The 21,391-nt window shown below is 37.1% G+C and overlaps 1 protein-coding gene and 1 long non-coding RNA gene across 5 annotated transcripts in view; one reads left to right on the top strand and one right to left on the bottom strand.

Moving 5' to 3' along the window:
- Positions 1-19,948, top strand: part of LOC132141288 (early estrogen-induced gene 1 protein-like) — a 35,170-nt gene extending 15,222 nt beyond the window's left edge. For 3 of the 4 annotated variants that reach the window (XM_059550687.1, XM_059550684.1, XM_059550685.1), the window contains 10 exons: positions 12,463-12,583; positions 13,053-13,082; positions 16,522-16,638; positions 17,141-17,187; positions 17,280-17,434; positions 17,633-17,773; positions 18,430-18,631; positions 18,737-18,858; positions 19,035-19,104; positions 19,616-19,948. In XM_059550687.1, coding sequence (XP_059406670.1) covers positions 12,463-12,583; positions 13,053-13,082; positions 16,522-16,638; positions 17,141-17,187; positions 17,280-17,434; positions 17,633-17,773; positions 18,430-18,631; positions 18,737-18,858; positions 19,035-19,104; positions 19,616-19,661 — 1,051 coding nt within the window. In that variant the 3' untranslated portion in view covers positions 19,662-19,948. The remainder of the gene's footprint in view (positions 1-12,462; positions 12,584-13,052; positions 13,083-16,521; positions 16,639-17,140; positions 17,188-17,279; positions 17,435-17,632; positions 17,774-18,429; positions 18,632-18,736; positions 18,859-19,034; positions 19,105-19,615) is intronic. The other variant, XM_059550688.1, reaches the window with a different exon arrangement.
- On the bottom strand, positions 17,340-18,535 carry LOC132141303 (uncharacterized). Its single transcript, XR_009433886.1, has 3 exons — positions 18,394-18,535; positions 17,613-17,746; positions 17,340-17,463 (listed from the first exon to the last, which is right to left on the bottom strand). It is a non-coding gene; the product is annotated as an uncharacterized LOC132141303 (long non-coding RNA).
- Positions 19,949-21,391: the final 1,443 nt, after the last annotated feature.

Raw genomic sequence — 21,391 nt, forward strand, 5'->3', positions numbered from 1 at the left:
CCTTTTGCCTTTATTAAAGGGGAAAGCAGCATTCTTCCTGCTATTTTATATAAAAGTTTTAAGTAAACATTTAGAATTCCCTGCTATGTAACTTAGATGATTCATTGCAAGTCAAAGCCTTATTCCAAAATCTTAATGAGAATTTGAATATAGAATTTGTTTGCTATGGAGCCCCATTTTGGGACATGTTGATGGAAAAAATATGAGATAGGAGGAAAGGTTATATTTATAGTATGCAGTTCCAATACGAAAACTTTTGTATTCTTTCAGAAATAAGAAAATGTATGTAATTTTAATATAATTTATGCAAAAGGTTTTTGTTTTACCCTAGATGCTTAGCGATTGTTCTCAAAACTTTTGCATTGCCCTGAGAACCTGCATTTTTATGCAAAACCTTTGAATTTCCCTGAGAAAATTTGCATTTGCTCACAGATATTTTTTATTTTTACGAGATACTTCGCTTACACTTGCAAAGTTTTCTGTTCCTCTGAGATACATTGCATTTGCTTCCAAAAGTTGTATGTTCCTCCGAGGTACTTTTTCATTTGATGCCAATAGTTTTACGTTCCAAATACATTGCGTATTTATAGTAATGATAGTAATGATCCAATCAAGATTTTTTTTTTTTTTACATTTATTCAGGCCCTGAATTTCATTTTTGATTACTCTTGTGAGAGGATTTTTTTTTCTTTCATTTGAGGGGTTGTCTACTGACACCGGCGGTAGTGCACGTGACGTCACAAACTCTATAGCAAGCAAAATTCAAAGTTTTATATATGTGTAATAACTGTAATAGTTGCAAATTCTAAGTCTATGGCAATTAACAAATTACCTCAAACACAGTGTTTCCTTTAGATCGGCAGATTTGAGCACAGGAAAATACAGTTAATGCATTCAGCAAATTAATTTAGTGTTGGGCGATGGATCTTGTTGGGAAAGCAAATACCACATCCCCGATCTAGAGTCATCTGCATTCATGTCACCCATCAGCGTTTGCACAAGTTCTCGTGATCTCAAACGCTGGCTGGTCAGGTTTGGTGAGGCTTTCTCCAAACTGGCCAAATACAAACAAGACAGCGATAAAGATGGTAACAAGAAATATGGCAACGATTCCTATTTCAAAGAGAGCGCATTCGGATGAGGAGTTAATGAGCTCGCTTGGTGGCGGAAAAGTAAACCGGACACAACACAACCGCATTGCGACAGGTTTAGTCTGTCTAATGTCTATACAGGACATTTAAACTCAGTGTCAGTACCTCACAGACCAGACGGGGATTTATCATGTCGTGTTGTGCTGCATCCAGTGTAGCATCACTGATTATAATGAGTATTTTGTCACGCTGCGTCGCTCGTGTCCGTTAGACAGGGTGTATTTAACTTTCTTATTTAGGCTATACTTTCTTGTTTAATTGCATTATTTCTTTGATATTTATTTTAGTGTTTTGCAGGCGGCGTTCACTGACAGAAGTGCTCAAATAAACACGAACTGACGAGTTACATAGGATGTGTTAGATGAGTGAGACAATGCTGGGATGATTTTATAGACATGTGCATACATATAAATATATTCTGTATATAATATATATAAAATAGCTATATTACATGCATGCACAGTTTAAGTCAGCTTTGATCACCTTTTTTGGTAATTCCATGAATTAATTGACCACGACACTGCTTGCAAATAGTTTATTTCGCAGTTTGATATGAAAGGATATGCACAAAGGAAGCGCGCACAAAGTGAAGTGGGCCGCGTGTCTGAAACGTCTCCTGTTCAGTTATTCTGCGACTGAATAAATTCACTTCTCGTCATGAGAAAAAGTGACAGAAGCAGCAGTTGTGAGTGGGTGGCCATCCCCGCCCCTACGTTAAATATTTTGAATACATTAAACTGAAAAAAAAAATTATCGCCTTCGTTAACGAGCAAATTTTGACACTAATATATTTATACATTAACACACACACACACACACATTGATTTTTTTTTTTTTCAACACCGCGCCACCGGCGGTTGTTCGTCCATGACTACCGCGGTGGTAAAAATCAGCCACCGTCACAGCCCTAGCTGTATGTAAGGTTCACACACACTTTCACACACACAAAGGTCTGCTCCTGATCTGTGGCTGTTTACCACAAACACAACATTTATCCATTATTTTGATTTTAAATCCAAACATTAATTAAAATGCTTTTTCAACATTGTGTTTTTTTTTTTACACAGTACAGTAATACAATCTTTAATCAATTATTCAATTTTTTTTACTTTTGGATTTATATATTAAGTTGATAAAGCAAGACATTTAAACTACTTTTCTTACGTAATCAAAAACATTCTAAATTAAAACTTACCATTGACTGAAACAGTCAGCTCTACTGCCTTATCTCTTTTTTTGTAATTTAAATCTTTATTACAAGCAATCCGGTGGTTCATAAAGAACTTTAATTAAGAACTTTTATATGTTCATATTTATCGCAAATAATGCGCTGTGCAGCGCAGCAAAAATAGACTTGGTGCGGAAACGATCTCTGCACTGCTGCAGACGCACCGCTCCTAAATGCACTTCCTGACCAGTGTGTAAAACGTGAAAGCATTAATCCATTAACATGAGCACGGAAAAAATATGCACCACATACGCACTAAAAACAGAGTAATGTGAACCTGGCATTATTATGAGCGCACGGTCTTCAGAAAAGCGCATGACTGTTGAATGGTTTAAACACTGGCAAGAATTAAAAAGAAAAAATGCAATTTATAAACTTTAGTGACGATCATAGCCTGTATAAAAGACACTGCCCCAATAGTGCAAGTGACAATTCCTGTGTCGACTGTGCAGCATGCAGCTCGCTTATAGTGCAGACGCGATGTGATTTGGAGCCATTTGCATTTTGAGAGATAAAGAGCGTGCGCGGTGATTCATTTACACGGTTTGTGAAATGATGTCTCCAGAAACAGTTATTCAATGAAGAAATATGAATTGTACCTCACCTAAAGCCTTATAATTATTTCCCCCGCGCCGGACAGAGACTGAGACGGTTCCGCTGCATGTCATGCCAAACCTGTCACGGCAGATGCATCATCAGCTTGAGATCAGTTTTATGAGATCAGCCTTTTTAGAGACCACCGATCAATCATCCCAAAGCGATTATCGGCCGATTGAGATCAGTAACCAATCAATCAGAGCACCCCTAGAGATCATTCAAGATATCCTTTACATATTGTCATTCAGGAGCAGAAGCAAAATCACCCTGTTTATTTCTAGTGGTCAGAGAGAGGGTGGGAAAACAAAACCATAATCGTAATTTTTGCTGCTGAAAACTTTTACTTGTATTATAATTGGTCTTTAGGGGAACATAAAATGCTGAAACTTTAGATGGCTCTTTTAACCACTGTTATAAAAGCACAAAATGTTAGTGTTTACTGAATAAGGATGTGCAAAACTATATGTTTTCAAAACTAACATGACAGACTGACTAATCCACCAATCCTCCTTCGGGAGCACCATTTAATTGTTTAGTTTTAGGTTCACCTAACGCAAATCAGATGTTCCTACCTTCTTTCTTTACATATAATGTGTTTAAAAACAGCTATTCGGGTTCAAAACAGGTTCAAAAGCTTGCATGTTAAAAATGCAAACCTTGTGGTACAAGAGGCTCTAATAGCTGTGAGCTATTATTTACATTTTGTTTATATTTGCGTGTTCTTGACATGCAGGTGTCTTTGACTTCCTCTGTCATGTCTCATCATGTCATCCGTCTGAGCTTGTTTGCACCTGTCTGCATGCTTTGAAGTTTTTACAAGTTAATAAAAAAAGGCAGAAGAGACGGTACGTTTGTTCAGCACTCAAATGAGTAAGCCGTAGTTTAATCATCCATCCCTCATGAGCAGCAGATAAGTGCTTTGACAGAGGAACCAGAAGTCTAGGTTGTGTAAGATTGACTCTTCCTTCAGTGACATGGCGCACCTGTGGGATGGGCCTTACGTAACAATGGAGACTAACTGGACATTTATTTTATGTGTATGTGAGAGAGAAAGAGGGAGCAAAGTAAGATAAAACTTGAGCAGAGATGTAGGGGATTTCATTAAAATCACTTTTTGTAGAATTGGTTCAATTCTTTTGTTTGCACATTTTGCACATTTATTTTCACGAGCAGAAATGGTTGCAAAAAATCTTACTGGAGCAACATTTGCATTTTCTAAAAATTGTGTTTTCTTTTTGCTCGTGCATTAGCTTACATGCCAATTCTTAGGTGTTCATAAAGTCCCCCTGTAGTCAAATATTTTCCCTTGAAACTTATCTTTGATCATCAAAAGGATATATTTAAATGTTTTTTCCTGTGAAATAATTTTCTCATGCCTTAAAATAGCTTGAATGTAACACAGCACCCTTGCCTCATTTACTATAAGCTGATCTATGAATATGCAAATTAGTCCTGCCTTCACTCAGTCACAACAGCCAGTGCCTCCTGATCCACTGAACTGTAGTAAATGCATAACTATGGCATACACAGATAATAACTGATAAAGCTATGTTTTTACTAGCGAACAACTACAGTGAATAATGTAACATTTGTTTTACTTGATGATGTTGTGTCCTAAAATGCCTTGAAGACTCGAATACAGTGGTTTGTGATTCTTAATTCGCGTCAGCAAGCAGTGCAAACGCTTTGAAGCACTTGTTAAGTGCAAACGCCGATTTGGGAGAGGTGGGTCTGAGTTCCAGGCTACTTTTACACTGTTGCCGCGGATTATAATGCAAGTTAGCGGTTCTAAATTCACGTTAAACCACGGCTTTATGGGTTTTTTGCTGTAATTTTTTTAAATTAAATTTTGCATGCTAGTGATAGGAACCGATCCCTTGACGTGATTGGTTATTGGTTTGTGACATAGCAAAACGAGGGCTGTTTCAAACCGCAATTCTGGGTCAGCCTTTGGGAAACTACAGTTTTTTGGAGAAAATACTCAGCAATGGTGTTGATTAATGGATTGGCACATGGTTTGTCTAAAAGCATATTAAAAACACCACATAGACAAATAAACAACAAAAAAACAACTTGATTTTCACTGCAGGGGGACTTTAAAGTTTGGGCTATATGACCAAAATCTTATATCATGATATGAGTAATTTTATATTATGGTAACAATATATATATATCACAATTAGATTAGTTTGCTTTAAATTTTATGTTATCAAATTTTTTGATGCCATGGAAATTTCCATAGAAATTTTGGTTTCTGTGGCTCAGTGGTAGAGCATTGCGTTAGCAGCGCAAAAGGTTGTGGGTAGAGCCCGACCGATATGGATTTTTGGGGGCCGATGCCGATATTAACTCGAAAAGAGCCGATTTATAAGCCGATATTTTGATTTTAAAAATAATCTGGATATTAGACCCATTTCCTATAAACTGCATTTACACAACATTCAATAGCAAAATATCTGCCTGTTCTATGTATGTGGGCTGTATAAACCATTTTCCAGAATGGACTATGTTACAAAAAAAAGCCTTAGATTACAGTCTCAATGACTAAACAATTGCACATCAAAAGTATATATTTTTTAATGATCAAAAAACAGTCTGGTTTTAAACATTTAACACTTTTACTTTCTTCCAGTTGAAGCTGGTTTTAACAGTCTGTGTGTTTACTGTAAATAAATTATAATACTAAAGTTAAAGTATTTGAAGAAGTAGTCCCACACTTTGCTGCTACAGGATTCACCTTTTTCAGCCATCTGTAGGCAGAAAGAGAGACGGAGAAAGAATAAGCATGTGTATTAATAATATCACCATGTATCATTACTCATGTCATCATTAGAATTATAATAATAATAAACTGGGATCTCCTACATAGGCAAAAATGAGAAATATATATATATTTTTTTTATTTGTCAAGCAATAGGTATTACCTACTTATATTTAACAATATTATTTCAACATTTTCCTGTTATGTCTGTAAAGCTGCTTTGAAACAATATGTAAAAAAAAAAAAGAAAAAAGCGCTTGTTCAGCTCACATTTATTTACATGTCCCCTCTGGTTTAATCATTTCTGACGCACCTACTGTAGTTACTGTAACTACACTATATTTGCTCTCACAGACACATTCACAACAGACCCGTATATCTTCTCCTCTTCTCTTTGTGCAGTCTGAATCAAAACATTGTCTTGCCTACTATTACCGGAAGATTACGGAATCAATTCGAAGTTGAATGGTTAATGTTAGTGTCATGAACACACCGCTGTCAATTTTGAGAAGAACCACCTTCAAACAAGTTAATAGCAAGCATTTAAGGGGCCTCCTAAAAAGGAAGCTATTAGCGTTAGAGTAACGTAACCAGCCTGAATTCACCAAATTGTTCTCTGGACCTGAGGGTAGCCTCTTCTTCCTTGCTTCTCTCTTAATTCTCATCAGCAGGACTAGCGCTATCGCTCGCTTCTTACAACGGGACAGATACATGTTTGCTGCTGACCGAAAGGAGGAGGAACAGACTATGAAAGAGCTCCCGCTAAACGTTTTTTTAAAACTCTGCCTATGCCATAGCGCAGCGCAAATCGCGTTGTATCTGAAGGGCAACGCTGAGCCCAGCGGCAAGCGCCGTGCATACCGCGTCCTGTGTGAAAGGCCCAATTACGCGGTCATTATGTGGGAAACACACCGCAATAGAATAAGAATAAGTTAAACGCTAACGTTATAGTTTGACCTCCTATTAACGTTCGCGCTCTTCCACTGATAAACATGGTATTAGCTTTGTGGCTAATCTAATATAGCAATGCATTAGCGGCTGTAAGTGATGTTACAGAATATTTAGAAGTGATAATGATAGGACCGTTAGCTAGAACTACCACACAGTTTTTATATACAGGGTATGAACTAAATCTACAATCATTTCACATGACGAACGACAGACTCACCGTCAAAACAGTTGATCGCTTTCTTCTGTAGTGGACTTCTGGCGCTGTTGTTAACTCTGGAGCTGCAGAGCTCCCTCTGGTGGGCACACTATGCAACACTCATAACATGAGTGAAGCATGAGACTCTGTTTCTCATGTTTCATCGGCCGTTATAAATGCTGATGCCGATTTAAATGCAATTAGCTTATATCGGCCGATAATATCGGCCGGCCGATATATCGGTCGGGCTCTAGTTGTGGGTTCAATTCCCAGGAAACATAGATACTGGTCAAATAATGTATAGCCTGAATGCACTGTATAAATGTAAATGTAAATTTCATAATTCTTGTCTCCAGTGTCAATATCACAAAAAACTAATATTAGCCAAAATTAAAAACATAAACAAAAATAACTCAAGCTCACTGAAGACAAGTAAACGGTCAGTGATTAAATAAGAATTAGAAACTAATAATAAGAAATAGGACAAAAAAACTACAGTAGAACAAAAAAAAAGAAGAAATGCTACATACGAATGAAAGAATAAAAGTGAGAGATTTTCTCTTTTGTTGTTTGATTAACATGAATGAGAGACAGCGGGAATATTATACTGCTGTCACTTTAAGAGCTGCCCGGATCCAATATACTTTACACATATGCTTTCTTTCTCAACTGTCTACTTTCCCTTAAGACCTACTGTGTTTGTGAGGGTATTTACTAATTGTTAATTACATTGGAAGCATACATTAAAATCCTTATTAAAGACATGGTACATAGAGTTACAACTGTACACTATTATAACAAGTGTACACTAACAAGAAAGTGAAAGCGGCACCACTTCAAGAAACCACTTAGAATCTACATACACACCACTAATGATTTACATCTTCATAACAAGTGGAACCTTATCATTGTTTTGATATTGAGATGTGAGTCCAGAGAGGATAGATCCTTGTTTATTGAAGTCTAATGAGGTCTATGAGGCTTTACACATTTGATTACAGTTATGGCTAAGGAGTGTCACATTTCATGATATTATGGCAGTCATCAATCATGAAATCAAGTCAGTTGTTAATCATTATACCACAGTGTCACATGTCCATGTCCATTATCCACTTTGACTTGTATTTGGACAGTCCCGCTGGAGCATCCCAGGGTTCAGTGGCTTCCTTATGGGCACAACAGTAATAGCTGATGAGTCATCTCTCATGTGATTCAAACCTAACTGTTGTGATGTTTATCCACTATGTCACACCACATTATGGTTTAATACAGCAAATGCAAGCGTTCATAGAGTTACCCTTATTGAGTTGGCTGGCCCATTTTTGTTTTATTTATTTATTTTTCAAAAGTAGTGAATAAAAAGAAATTGATTCATACTGGAAAGTACCAACTTTCTCACCTAATTGTGAAAGAATGGGAGTTTTATCATCTTTGTTCACGTCACAGATTGAAGTTGTTACAGTAAAGTTGGATATTTTCATTGCGGCACAAGTGACTTTATTGCTTGCCAGGTTGCTCATCCCACAGATTATCTCCTGTGGTTAGTTACAAAAGCTTTGTACTGACTCAACTGAGAATGGCTGTTGGAGCTGTGTGTGTGTGTTTTAATGAATCCAGGGTTAACCTAAACTCTAATCTGGATTTGTTTTGTGAATCTTTCTGTGTCACCCTGAGTACATATCATCTGAGAGTATGTAGGATGCCACTTTACAGTGCATGTACCTTTGGGTTCGTTTGTGTGTGTGTGCTCTTGTTTTTGTGACATATCAGGACACAACTCTGTATAATGACATGTGTATGACACAGGTATTATTACAAGGAGAGGGTGACTTATGAGGAAATAACCCATTTTTCAAAACGCTTATAAATCATACAGAATTAGTTTTTTTTTTGAGAAAGTAAAAATGCACGTTTCCTGTGAGGGTTAGATGTAGGGTTGGTGAAGGGCGATAGAATATACAGTTTGTACAGTATAAAAACCATTACGCCTATGGGATGTCCCCACTTTTCACAAAAACAAACATGTGTGTGTGTGTGTGTGTGTGTGTGTGTGTGTGTGTGTGTGTGTGCTTGTGTGTGTGTGTGTGTGTGTGTGTGTGTGTGTGTGTGTGTGTGCTTGTGTGTGTGTGTGTGTGCTTGTGTGTGTGTGTGTGTGTGCTTGTGTGTGTGTTTGTGTTTGTGTGTGTGTGTGTGTGTGTGTGTGTGTGTGTGTGCTTGTGTGTGTGTTTGTGTTTGTGTGTCTGCGTTTACTGACATTGAGTCATTCAGTGGATGATTGTCATGTCTTTTGCCGTTTAATATACCCCATGTAGAGAAGCATTGTTTTTCCTCCATCTTCAGTTTGATGTTTGTTGGTTGTGCACCATTCAGAACTAAACTGACAATGTCTTTTATAGTTCTAATTTGTTTGAAGAAGAAGTGTGACATTGCCACAGTTCTTCTGTATTTAGTCTGTCTCAGTTTGTTCTGTTTCTTCATGTTATTCCAGACAGACTGGATGATGATGAGATCAGATCTCTGTGTGGAGCACTGGTTGCTGTCAGACTCCTTGTGCAAACAAAAATCTCACTGGATTATTACATTTAATGGCAAAAATAATTTTTGGAAATGTAAACTATTTTACTATTTACTACTGACACACTACAACAAAACATAGAAATAACTGACTTAAAACCATTTTTTGTTGGTGAAAATACTAGTGGCCTAAGACTTTTGCACAGTACTGTGTGTGTGTGTGTGTGTGTATATACAGTACAGACCAAAAGTTTGGACACACCTTCTCATTCAAAGAGTTTTCTTTATTTTCATGACTATGAAAATTGTAGATTCACACTGAAGGCATCAAAACTATGAATTAACACATGTGGAATTATATATGGAATTATATACATAACAAAAAAGTGTGAAACAACTGAAAATATGTCATATTCTAGGTTCTTCAAAGTAGCCACCTTTTGCTTTGATTACTGCTTTGCACACTCTTGGCATTCTCTTGATGAGCTTCAAGAGGTAGTCACCTGAAATGGTCTTCCAACAGTCTTGAAGGAGTTCACTGAGAGATGCTTAGCACTTGTTGGCCCTTTTGCCTTCTGTCTGCTGTCCAGCTCACCCCTAAATGAAAATAAAGAAAACTCTTTGAATGAGAAGGTGTGTCCAAACTTTTGGTCTGTACTGTATATTTACATCACATTAACATATGAAGATTTCAGATGCAAAAGCCTTTTTCTTCTAAATACATTTTCTTTTAAAATGTTTTTTCAGTTATTAAACTTTAATAGCTATGAAAATAACCTATTCATTGCCATTTAAAGTGAAATGACTATGTTAATGTTAAATTCCTATTTTAGAAGAACAATTTAAATGGCACTTGGAGGCTTTTGCATCTGAGCCCTTCATACATTATATATATACACATACATACACACATACATACATACATACATATACACACTAAAGAATGCACTTTTAAACGCACACAGCAGTTTTAAAATTCATGTGTATGGTATGACGGTGTAATTTCTGTATTTTCAGCTAATAATAACCACAGATTTTGTTAACTATAAATGTGAAACAGCTTTTCTAAAAACCCATTAGGACTACAAAGGAAGCCCATGACCTTCTGCATTTCCCTACAACCTAATGGAATGATTGAATAACCCTATAATTTTGTCCAGTCATGTTTTGCCGAAGTGGTTTTGTGGGCTGCCAGTTGGACTTGTGACAATAGACTCAGAACTTGATGGAACAGGATCTAAATTGTCAGGAAGGTTGTAACATTTAGCTAATCTGTGGACCATTTGTGATTCACCATACTGCATTATTTTTTTACAAAGGTCATGTTTAATTAATAATGCTTTTTCTATGAGGTCTGTTCTTTCAAAACTTAAGGACGGAAAATGCAATATTCTGTTCTCCTTTGATCTTTGGACCACCAGGAAAGTCTTGATTTGATCTTTATGAGTCATCCTCCAGCTGTGAGCTGACAGGTGCTTGAGTGTTTCAGTGGAACTTGTGAATGTCTGATGTCACTTAGAGAACAGGAAGGAAACACTATCTCACTCAAATGAACAAAGCAATGGGATGTTCCTCAGACTCTGAAAGAATTGTAAGCCAGGGGCTGTAGCTGCAAACGTGTGTGTGTGTGTCGTGTGTGTCATGTGGAGTGAGTTTGGAAGTCTTTCTCTGCCTAATCTGTGTAATATGAGCCTGAGTTGTTTTGGCTCACAGTTTGCTTTGAAATGGGACAGATTTTCAGTTCGCTAACTAACTAACTGTTTAGTCTGGAATGCTAAGTTATCTTTGTTATCAGACATATCTATCAGAGTCAAACGTGACCTGTAGCCCATCAGCAATTGGTGTGTGTGTGGTGTTAGTGGAAGGCCAGTCTGTTCAGGGTCACACTGGGGTAATAGATGTGCTGTTATCCGCACTCATTTTCCCTGGCACGCTGGCGGATATCAGGGACAGATGCCTTGGCAACAAGCCCAGGGTAAATAAAGGACAGGAGGAGGCCATCAAATCTACCTCCAGGCACCATACAATATAAAGGATAAGAGAGAGAGCTTTATCTAGTGAGACAGACACAACAGTGCTTGGTTTTGTGATTGCAGTGACCATATTAGGGGACAGATAATGTTCCTAAAGAACTCTCACCTAATACTAATAGACGTAATACTCAGTTGATGCTCCAGTCAAAATGGACTTAGAACACAAAAATAATAACTATATATATATATATTTTTTATATTTATAAAGAATTTACAAATGCATGTTTTAATTTGAATGAAAAAAAAGGGTTCATGTTAAAACTTTGTCAATGTTAATGTATGCATTTGTGCATGTAGTTTCTGTGAATTATATAAAGGATCTGTATTTTTATTTAAAGTTTTACAACACATTATTATGTTATATTTCTCAAAGAATAATGGACAATTTAATACATTTAATTAATGGGATTATTAAATAATAACAAAAGTTAATACTAATAAATAAATAAAAACCATCAAGAACACACAACTGGCATCAAACATCAACATTTCATTAAAAAAAGCACAGTATTTACTGTATACATTGAAATTAATATTTTGAGTTTCCAAAAAAACCACCAACCAACAATTAGACAACTTTTACCATCCATTCAGAGGTTCTAAAAGTGGTGGGATGTAAGAGAGCAATGCAGAGCATGGAGGATGATGACAAGGAACATAACCGAAAGTGAAGGGAGAACATATTGACCCACTTTCATCAAAGAGGTCTGCAGAGATGAAAGGATGAGAATGGTTCCTTTGGCATTTCATACTGTACGTCTTCTGCTGCCACAGTCTAGCTTCGTTTGTGAGTGAAAGCTCAACTGTGTTCTAATCTGATTCTTTAATGTTCTCATTTCCTGTGCAAAGTCCTGTTGTTTCACAAAGATGGATTGTTGTGGTGAAGAGCGATTATTCCCAGTAAATAGATTGCACAAGAGTCCATTGTGTTGTTAGTTTTATCTGTGTCTCCTCAGCAATGTTTCACCGGCCGTCTCATAAAGATTTGTAATAATGTTGATAAGTCATTCTCTCTCTGTTTCTCTCCACAGGCAGGAGGTTCAGGAGAACTGTGTTCGCTGGCGAAAGAAGTTCTCCTTTGTGTGTAAGATGAGTGCCAGTCCTGCCACGGGGGTCCTGGACCCCTGCATTTGCCGAGTGTCTGTGCGTAAGGTTAGTCTTATAGTCTTAACATTTTAAGACCCACAATAAAAACATTATGCTCCCTTTTTACAGATCACATGGATTGTATTATGTTCACTGACACTTACTTCAGTCTTTGTTTAGAAAATTAAATACAAATACTGGATCAAGGACAAGGCTAAAACAATAAAATGTAGACATAAAATGCATTTGAAGCAAAATTTAAAGATTAACTGCTGGAGGTAGTTTCCAAACAATTTTAATATGCTCTAATCTTGCTCCAAATGAAATCTGTGGTTGAATAAAACACCCTTATCCCACTTAACAGAGATTATGGAGGTATTCCGTCAGTTTGGTTTACACTATACAGGATATCTGCTGTCTCATGGTTTCCTTTGCTCTCATTACCCTTCACTCCTTTTGCCTCATAGCGTCACCACACCAATAGCAAACATTGCATAACAAATAATCTCTCTCTCGGTCTCTTTTGTCCTTGCAGGAACTTAAAGGTGGAAAGGCTTTTTCAAAGGTAGGAGCTTTTCCCTCATCCCTTTTCTTTATTTCCAACTGAATGTTTGTTCCTCTCATACTGTCTATTGTACATTTTTTCTCATGCTCTGTTATACAAAAGGTTGTTTTTTTTTTCCTTGGGGCTTTATATGTTTACATACACAAATCTCTTGTGAGTTACATGCTTATATACCAGTTTACATACTGTACTACGTGACACACATGACATCACCTGTGCAGGAAATACTGCATACATATAAAGAGTGTAATGCAGTGGGAGGTTAGTGTTAGGGATTCAGTGTTCTGGTCTGGGCCTGCCATAGACGTGTGTTTCCACACAGTTAGCATTGCTTGTACCACCTTATGTTAATTGTACAATAAATTCAAGCAATCAATCACTGATAATAGACAGAAATCTGGAGACATATGTTTAATAATTACAGCAATGCCTGACACAGGCTATACCTCTTATTATAAACAAAGAAAGAATGTGAGCTATTTCCTAAACCGTTAAACATTTAAAGGCCCTTAGTGTGATTATACACACACACACACACACATTGTATTTCCATGTTTTATGGGGTCATTGCAGTGTAATGGTTTTTATACTGTACAAACAGTGTTTTCTATAACCCTACACCTATATCTACCCCTTAAAGGAGTCCTTCTGCATTTATAATGTAATGAGTTCCAGGAGGATGTTTTATTTGGGAGTGTACTTCCATGTCCATTTCTCTTCATTTACTGAACGCTTACGTCCTGAGCGAGAGCACTGTGTCAAAACCGTATGCTGGCGCAGCAGAAACAGGGTATGAGGGAGGTCAACTCAATGGACTGTAACTGGGAATAAGCAAGAAACACAGGAAGGAGGAGGTGGATATGACCTTTAAGATGAATTAGTGGGAACCTATGCCATGGCGGATATTTGAATGCTACAGTACATTGACCGTTATCTTATCAGTGTCATTGAACTGAAATGGGTTGACACAAATTTACTAAAGGATTTGTGAATCATTTAACCACGTGGCAATTTTCAGTCTCGGAATGAGCACAGAAAACCAAGGTTGTCTGGAATAAACCACTTAAACCTTTTAAGAGCAGGAGTAATTTCTATAAAGGAGAAGTGTGCCAGTCACAGAGGAAACAGTTTGTGCTAAAGACAGCAGTGGAACAGCAAACATAGATGAGGAAGGCCACAGACACATGCACAGATCTGTAAGAAGATGTGATAATACCCCGATGTCTCTGTCTCTACTGCTTGTTATTGTCTCCATTTCAAGCAGGTGTATATTATGCAGGTTGGAGACCAGAGGTGACACTCTACACCCAGGGTCCATAACATGAAATACTACACTAAATGATTTAAACTTGGCAAGTTGTTGATCATTTAGCTTATTAGAAACTAACATAATAGCAAGAAGAATAGTCGGACCCTGACCTTTCATATTTGGCATAAGAAATTTGAAAAAAAAAAATACAAACATTTGTATTCCTCTAAAGGTTTATTTGAATTATTCAATTCAAGTTTATTTGTATAGCGCTTTTTACGATACAAATCACTGCAAAGCAACTTCACATAAAATTAAGTTTCTACAATATTTAGTAGTAGCTTATCAGTGTTGACTGTCAGTTTATGCGCATACGGCAAATATTTTCGGAAAAATAAATTAAAGACGTAGTCAAACAGATTATGAATACTATTAACAGCAATAATTATATGCAATCACACTTGTAGCAATATCTGTTAGTTCTGTATGTTGTTTCAGGGTTAGCATCATATGATGTCCTCTTACAGGTAACATGTTTCATACATCATCTCTTCTCAGGTGTTCTGGATCCAGACTGGAGCTTGTGTAAATCTTAGTTACGTCCTATGGCAAAACAGAGAAACAAATAGAGACATAATTAGCATAGCTGCTGTTCCAACCAAGTAAAATTAATTAGGTTAACCCAAGCTGAAGAATAATAATGCACATTTGATCAGATATAACTGCAGTCCAGAATTATGAGATGCATTATTCGAATGCTTGGTGAAAGAGATGTTTTTAATCTAGATTTAAACAGAGAGAGAGTGTCTCTGAACCTCGAACATTATCAGGAAGGCTATTCTAGAGTTTGGGAGCCAAATGCAAAAAAGCTCTACCTCCTTAAGTGAATTTTGAACCTAGGTACTACCAAAAGTCCCGTGTTTTGTTACCCTAGGGAGCGTGATGGGTTGTAGCATGGTAGAATGCTAGTTAGGTACGCAGGAGCTAAACCACTTAGGGCCTTATAGGTAAGTAATAATATTTTGTTAGCCAGTGCAGAGATTGTAGAATTGGGGTAATATGATCATATTTTCTTGACCTGGTAAGGACTCTAGCTGCTGCATTTTGGACTTCCTGTAGCTTGTTTATTGAAGATGCAGGACAACCAGCTAGCAGTGCATTACAATAGTCAAGTCTAGAGGTCATGAATGCATGATCTAGCTTTTCTGCATCAGAAAAAGGTAACATTTCATAGCTTGGCAAAGTTTCTAAGATGGAAGAATGCTGTTTTTGTAATATGGGAAATGGTTTTCAAAAGACAAGTTGCTGTCTAATATAACACCCAGATTTTTGACTGTAAAGGAAGTAACAGTACATCCGTCTAGTTGCAAATTGTAATCTATGAAATTCTGTGCACTGTTTTTTGGTCCAATAAGTAATATCTTTGTCTTATCTGAAATTAATAGGAGAAAGTTATTGGTCATACAATCTTTTACATTCTTAACACAATTATTACTAGCATTAAACCATGGAAACTAGTGAATAAATGTATTTTTAAGGGTTAATATATGATGATATGCTATTCTTACAGGCACAAAAATCTGTATTAAAATTGATACAAAATTCTGGTCATGGGCAGTAAAAAATATTTATGATGGGTTATTTCGCTCACTGAGGTATGATAATAAAGCATATTCTGTGTGCATCTGTCCCTTTATCCCTTGTAATATCACACATCAATGATTTCTAAAGGCCAGCTGGTCACGTGCTTCGGTGCTGACTGTATAGGGGGTTCATCCAATAAAGGAAATGGAAAAAATTATATCAGCTACTGTTATATCATTAACCAAGGTTAATAGAAATGTTCGGAGAAAGAAGAGTTAGAGAGGGAGATTGTAGATAACTGTATGAAGTGAGCAACAAGAATGCTTGTCAGTAGTGTTGTAGAAACCTTTATCGAGTGAGAAACAGAGAGGGATTTCATGCATGACTGACTTCTGCCAGCTTCACATGCCTGTAGTTACATAAGAGAGCCCTTAAGTGTTAACCCTTTGCTTTCCTTTTTCCTGACTTATTCCTGGTGTCATGCTTATAAAGCTAATGGTATAAGTGGAAAAACAGGAGAACTCACTCAGACACCTGTTTGGAAGAGTTAAGAGCTAGATTTTTGTGTATGACTGAAGTGAAGTTAAAATCCTCTCTCATTTCCAGCTGGGCTTTGCTGACCTCAACTTGGCGGAGTTTGCTGGTTCAGGCTCCACTGTTCGCTGCTGTATACTAGAGGGCTACGATACCAAGAACACTCGACAGGACAACTCCATACTCAAAGTGAGTGTGTCTCTGTGTAAATGTTTGTGCATGTGGGTGTAAGGGCTGTCTGGCTCTTATCTCATTTCAGGACTGACACTACACGTGTGCATTTTGATCGGCTTCGGTCTGACTGAAAGCTCAAACACTTAATTTTTCATCTTTAAAAGGCCAGGAACCTTTTTCTCCGCATTAATCTTAGCACCAGTCTATTTGCCGTCAGTACAAACATCATCATCTAGACTTTCTGCACTGTGTGGGCGATATGTGACTGGCCAAACCATCTCATCAACCCACAATCACACTGTTGTGACAGACTGACTGACTCACTAGACAAGTGAGAGGGAAAATGTGAAGAGAAATGGAACAGACAACATTTAATCATAGATATTTTTGTTATTTTTACTCATTTTAAATATAGATTTCATGTGTAGCTTTCCAGAAGCAGATAATTTTGCTATCAAAATGCAATATTTTATGAGAAAACTCTTTTATTTAGTAAAATGTTAATCTTTCTTTACAGGTTACCATTGGCATGACTCTTCTCTCTGGAGATCCCTGCTTCAAAACGTGAGTGTGTTGTATATTGTGAATTAACTTTGTGTTACAAGCTTTTATTGCTCCCTGATGATATCTAAACTTGTCTTTCCACTCTTCGTCAGGCCCGTGAGCACAGCTAAGACCATTGCCATGGCTGGGCAGGACCCCTCTCTGCAGCTGGACCGCAAGGGAGAGGGCACCGCCGACCACTCTGCACTGGCCCTCGGTGGCATCACTCGCCGATCTGTCAAAAGCAGATCCTCTGGGAACAACTCTGGTATGACCAACACACCTACAGTAGACAATCTCTGAAATCTGTGAAATCTGGATATTGTTAACAAGTGGAAAAATCCTTTACATTTACAATTGTATTAGAAATGCAAAGTATTTTATGATGATTTTGTAACTACTGTTTTTGTTAGATATTTTGGGTTTTCTAAATAAACGGTGCTAACCTGAGGTTGTTTGCTCTTAGGAGGACTTCAGGAGGGACTGGAGGAGAACCTGTCCAGTCCAGATGAAGTGTTTCACACGGGACATTCTCGCAACTCCAGCTTTGCCAGCCAACAGAGCAAAATCTCAGGTGGGACTCAGGGCACGATCAAAAGAGCATCAGGTACAGATTATAGCAGATTACAGTTTAAAAAAACAACTTCAAGCTACACTTCCATCTTACTTTTTCTGAAATTAAATTGATATGTAATCATTTAGATTTACAACTGAATAAATTATTTCGCAATTTACAATATGAAACAGGAGCAATGAATAATACAGATATTTTTGAGTTCTAAAATCACAAAAATGTATTGAGAAAATTTGTGTACTTTTTTCATTTGCATACACTATCATTCAAAGGTTTGGGGTCGGTAATGGGAAAAGTATCTTATTCTCTTATAATTTGATTAAAAATACAGAAAACGGTCATTTTAAATTGTAGTAATATTTCAGGTTTTACTATTTGAAAATATTTTTAAATGTACATTTTTCCTGTAATAAGAATAGTATTTATTTCAAATAGAAATATTTTGTAACAATATGAATGTCATTACTGTCACTTGTTCATCAGTGTAGTGCATTCTTGTCTGAATATCAATAATAAAAAAATAAAAAAACAACCTTTGAACTGTAGTGTAAAACCTTAGAGGCTGAAAAGTTAAAGTGAAAATTAAATTACATTCTTTTGAACATTTTTCTTTCACAACACTGCTTATTATAATCACAAGAACTGCTGCTCACCCTTAGTCTTGTGGGATGTGCTTGTCCTCCACACAGGTTATAGTACGGAGCACTCTCACTCCTCCAGCCTGACAGATCTGTCTCAGCACCGGCGGAACACCTCCACCAGCAGCAGCAACACATCAGGAGGAACGTCTACCACTATCGAGAGCCCCGTAGAGCCGGACAAAGAAGCGGTTAAACCAGAGAGACCCCCACGTCCCCCACGACCTGCTCTGCCCCCAAACAGACCCTCCAGGTGGGGAGTCACCAGTCACACCAATATACTAAAAGTCTTTGTTGTTTTATGCTGAACTGCACAAGCAAAAATGGCATGTAGTTAAGTATCTATGTATCTATGCAGGAGAAAGAAGGACACTGTTGAGAACCATCCCACATGGGTGGACGACACACGCATTGATGCAGATGATATTGTGGAGAAGATTGTGCAGAGTCAGAACTTTGCGGATGTCAGCAACAATGAAGGTGTGTGGAGAAAGAATTTGGTAGCTGTCTTACTAGTAGTATTAACTATTTAGCACCATTTAGTTCCTCTTAAGCTTATTTTAATTCAACACTTTGATTACTGATACATATATGAGGGGTTTATCCACTTGTGAAGCCTTCACATCACTAAAGCTGATCATTTTATCACTTCACAGACAGCAATTTAACTCTGTTCGTCAGTAGGGATGGCACCACAGCATTAAGTGGCATACAGCTCGTCAACAGGTAAACATGTGCTCTTTTTAATGTAGTGTTCTGGTTATCAATGCACAAAGTATGAATTTAATTCCTTTATTACATTAACAAAAAATGGTATAGAAGCTACTTTCACTCAGAAATATCACAGACACTTTCACTTTGACTCAGTTAATAACATAAACAATTAAAAAAATATATTTATTTACAACTACTAAAAATAGTTTTTACAGTGTATTTATGCTATCATTAATAAGTAATAAGACTGTACCTTTTTTTATGTGTGTGTGTGTTTAAAAACATTTTAAATAAATCAGTTTCACCAAGGCTGAATTGATTTTTTCAGAAATACAGTATAAAAACAGTTTTTACATATACAGTTTCATAATACGTCAATTATGAAATCTCTTGCAATTTAAAAACCTGTTTTCAAATTAACATGGTTTAAATGTCAATTTAAAGCTGAATTTTTAGTAGTGTATTTTTGACTCTTTGACTCTTGTAATATCATGTGTGATATGGTTCTTTTATTCTTTGGCAGGGTGTCTGCGGGTGTTTTTGAACCGGTGGTGATTGAGAGCCGTTAGATCTCTGAGGCCACAGTAGATACTCTCACACACAGCCACTGCCTTTTTTATTCTTTTTAAATGATGGAGAGCACAAGACAGGGACTGTATGTCAGAGTGGGAACCTGACTTCACACCTTGCTCCTCTTATGGGTCTGACGTATTTCTCACCTATTACAACCATAACACCATAATCATGCAGTGGTGGGTACGTTCATTGTTCTATGTGTAAGAATGAATATTTACAGCGGATTACAAACTACTTGAAATGCCTTAAGAAATGAGGCAAGATGGGAGCTTCAGTCTAACACTGTCCACAGCCCTTGCATACATTCTAATAATGCAGTTTAGTCGATAACAAGCCCATTAGCCTGTGATAAACATGGATTAATATACATGAAATCATGTATGGCTGGCCATACATGTATGTTAGGGGCAAAGAAAACAGTTAAGCTATTCCCCAACATAGCCACTTTCAGTATCACACTCACACACTCAGTATCATACATTCCAACAGGACTGGTGAAGATGAAATACATAAATATACTGTGCTGCCCCATCTTTCTTTCTCTTTCTCTTTGTCTTACTCTTACTTTTTCTCTTTCTCTTCCTAAGGAAGATCCCCAGTGTATTTCTAACTTTGTCAGTATTTCAGTTTATTTCACTATTCTAATCCTTGACTTTGCTGCTGGTTTCAGCTTTGAGTATTTGTGTGACTGTGGGTTTTAGCTCTTGACAGCTCTGCCGTGGGTGCACACAACACAACAGCACAGCCAAGTCATTTGTGGGATTCTCTCACTAGGGTCTTGTTAGTATCAAAATGATCATATCCAGTGAGATCCTGCATTGTGCAGTTCAAATATAACGTAAGAGCAAATTATTTGGAGAATTCTTTTTGTAAGATCCCACTGAATAATTGCATTGTTTGTAGGGCTAGATCAGAGACTGTGACTCATAGTCACACGTCTGTCCTTGACGACCGCCTCTGTGTTTCTGACCAGCACCTGGTGTGCAATAGGAAACAGTGTACAATAGACTTGACAGTGAAATAGAGAGAACGAAAGGCCTAGTTTTCTGTGTTTCTCTGTCATGTACTGCTTGTTTGTCATCTAATTAGCTATTCATGATCTTTGTCATGGAGATGAATCTTTCTCAGTTGATCTGAGAGCATTCACCACATTAAAGACTGACATTTGGTTTAATTTTTTTTGTCAGTTGTGAGAAAAGTGCAATGTGGGTTTGTTTTGTAAAAGCCCATTTTAATGGGTTCTTTCAGGGAATTGAGCCCTGAAATATTTCACCTGTCCAGTGGCTTAAAATTACACGTTTAAACAGAATCACTGTTCACTAGTATACTAGAGAGTTCGTTACATTCACATTCATATTCATATTAATTAACATTCTTGTTATTAATGCCACTTAAAAAACAAAAAAAACCGAGTCTGTGGCTTGATCCAGCTGCTTCTCTGCAGTATTAGTACTCCTGGAAATTTAAAGTAACACTAACTTTTAAAGGGCAAAATATACAGTATGATAGTTTTGTGGCCTGATAAAGTGTGTTCTGGATGTTTTTGCTTAGCTAGTATAAGGGGGTTCTCTGAAGACACTGAAAATCGTATCTAATTGTTTTCATTGTTTACTCTTCGTAGTTTTCTACTCTTACACAAAAAAAGCTAATAGCAACCAGGAAAAATTTACTCTATCCTGTCATCTTTATTTTCGAGCCAGCAGGCTGGTTCACTGGAATCTCT

This window comes from Carassius carassius, chromosome 5 (genome assembly GCF_963082965.1).
Source record: "Carassius carassius chromosome 5, fCarCar2.1, whole genome shotgun sequence".
NCBI classification, from domain to species: Eukaryota; Metazoa; Chordata; class Actinopteri; order Cypriniformes; family Cyprinidae; genus Carassius; species Carassius carassius.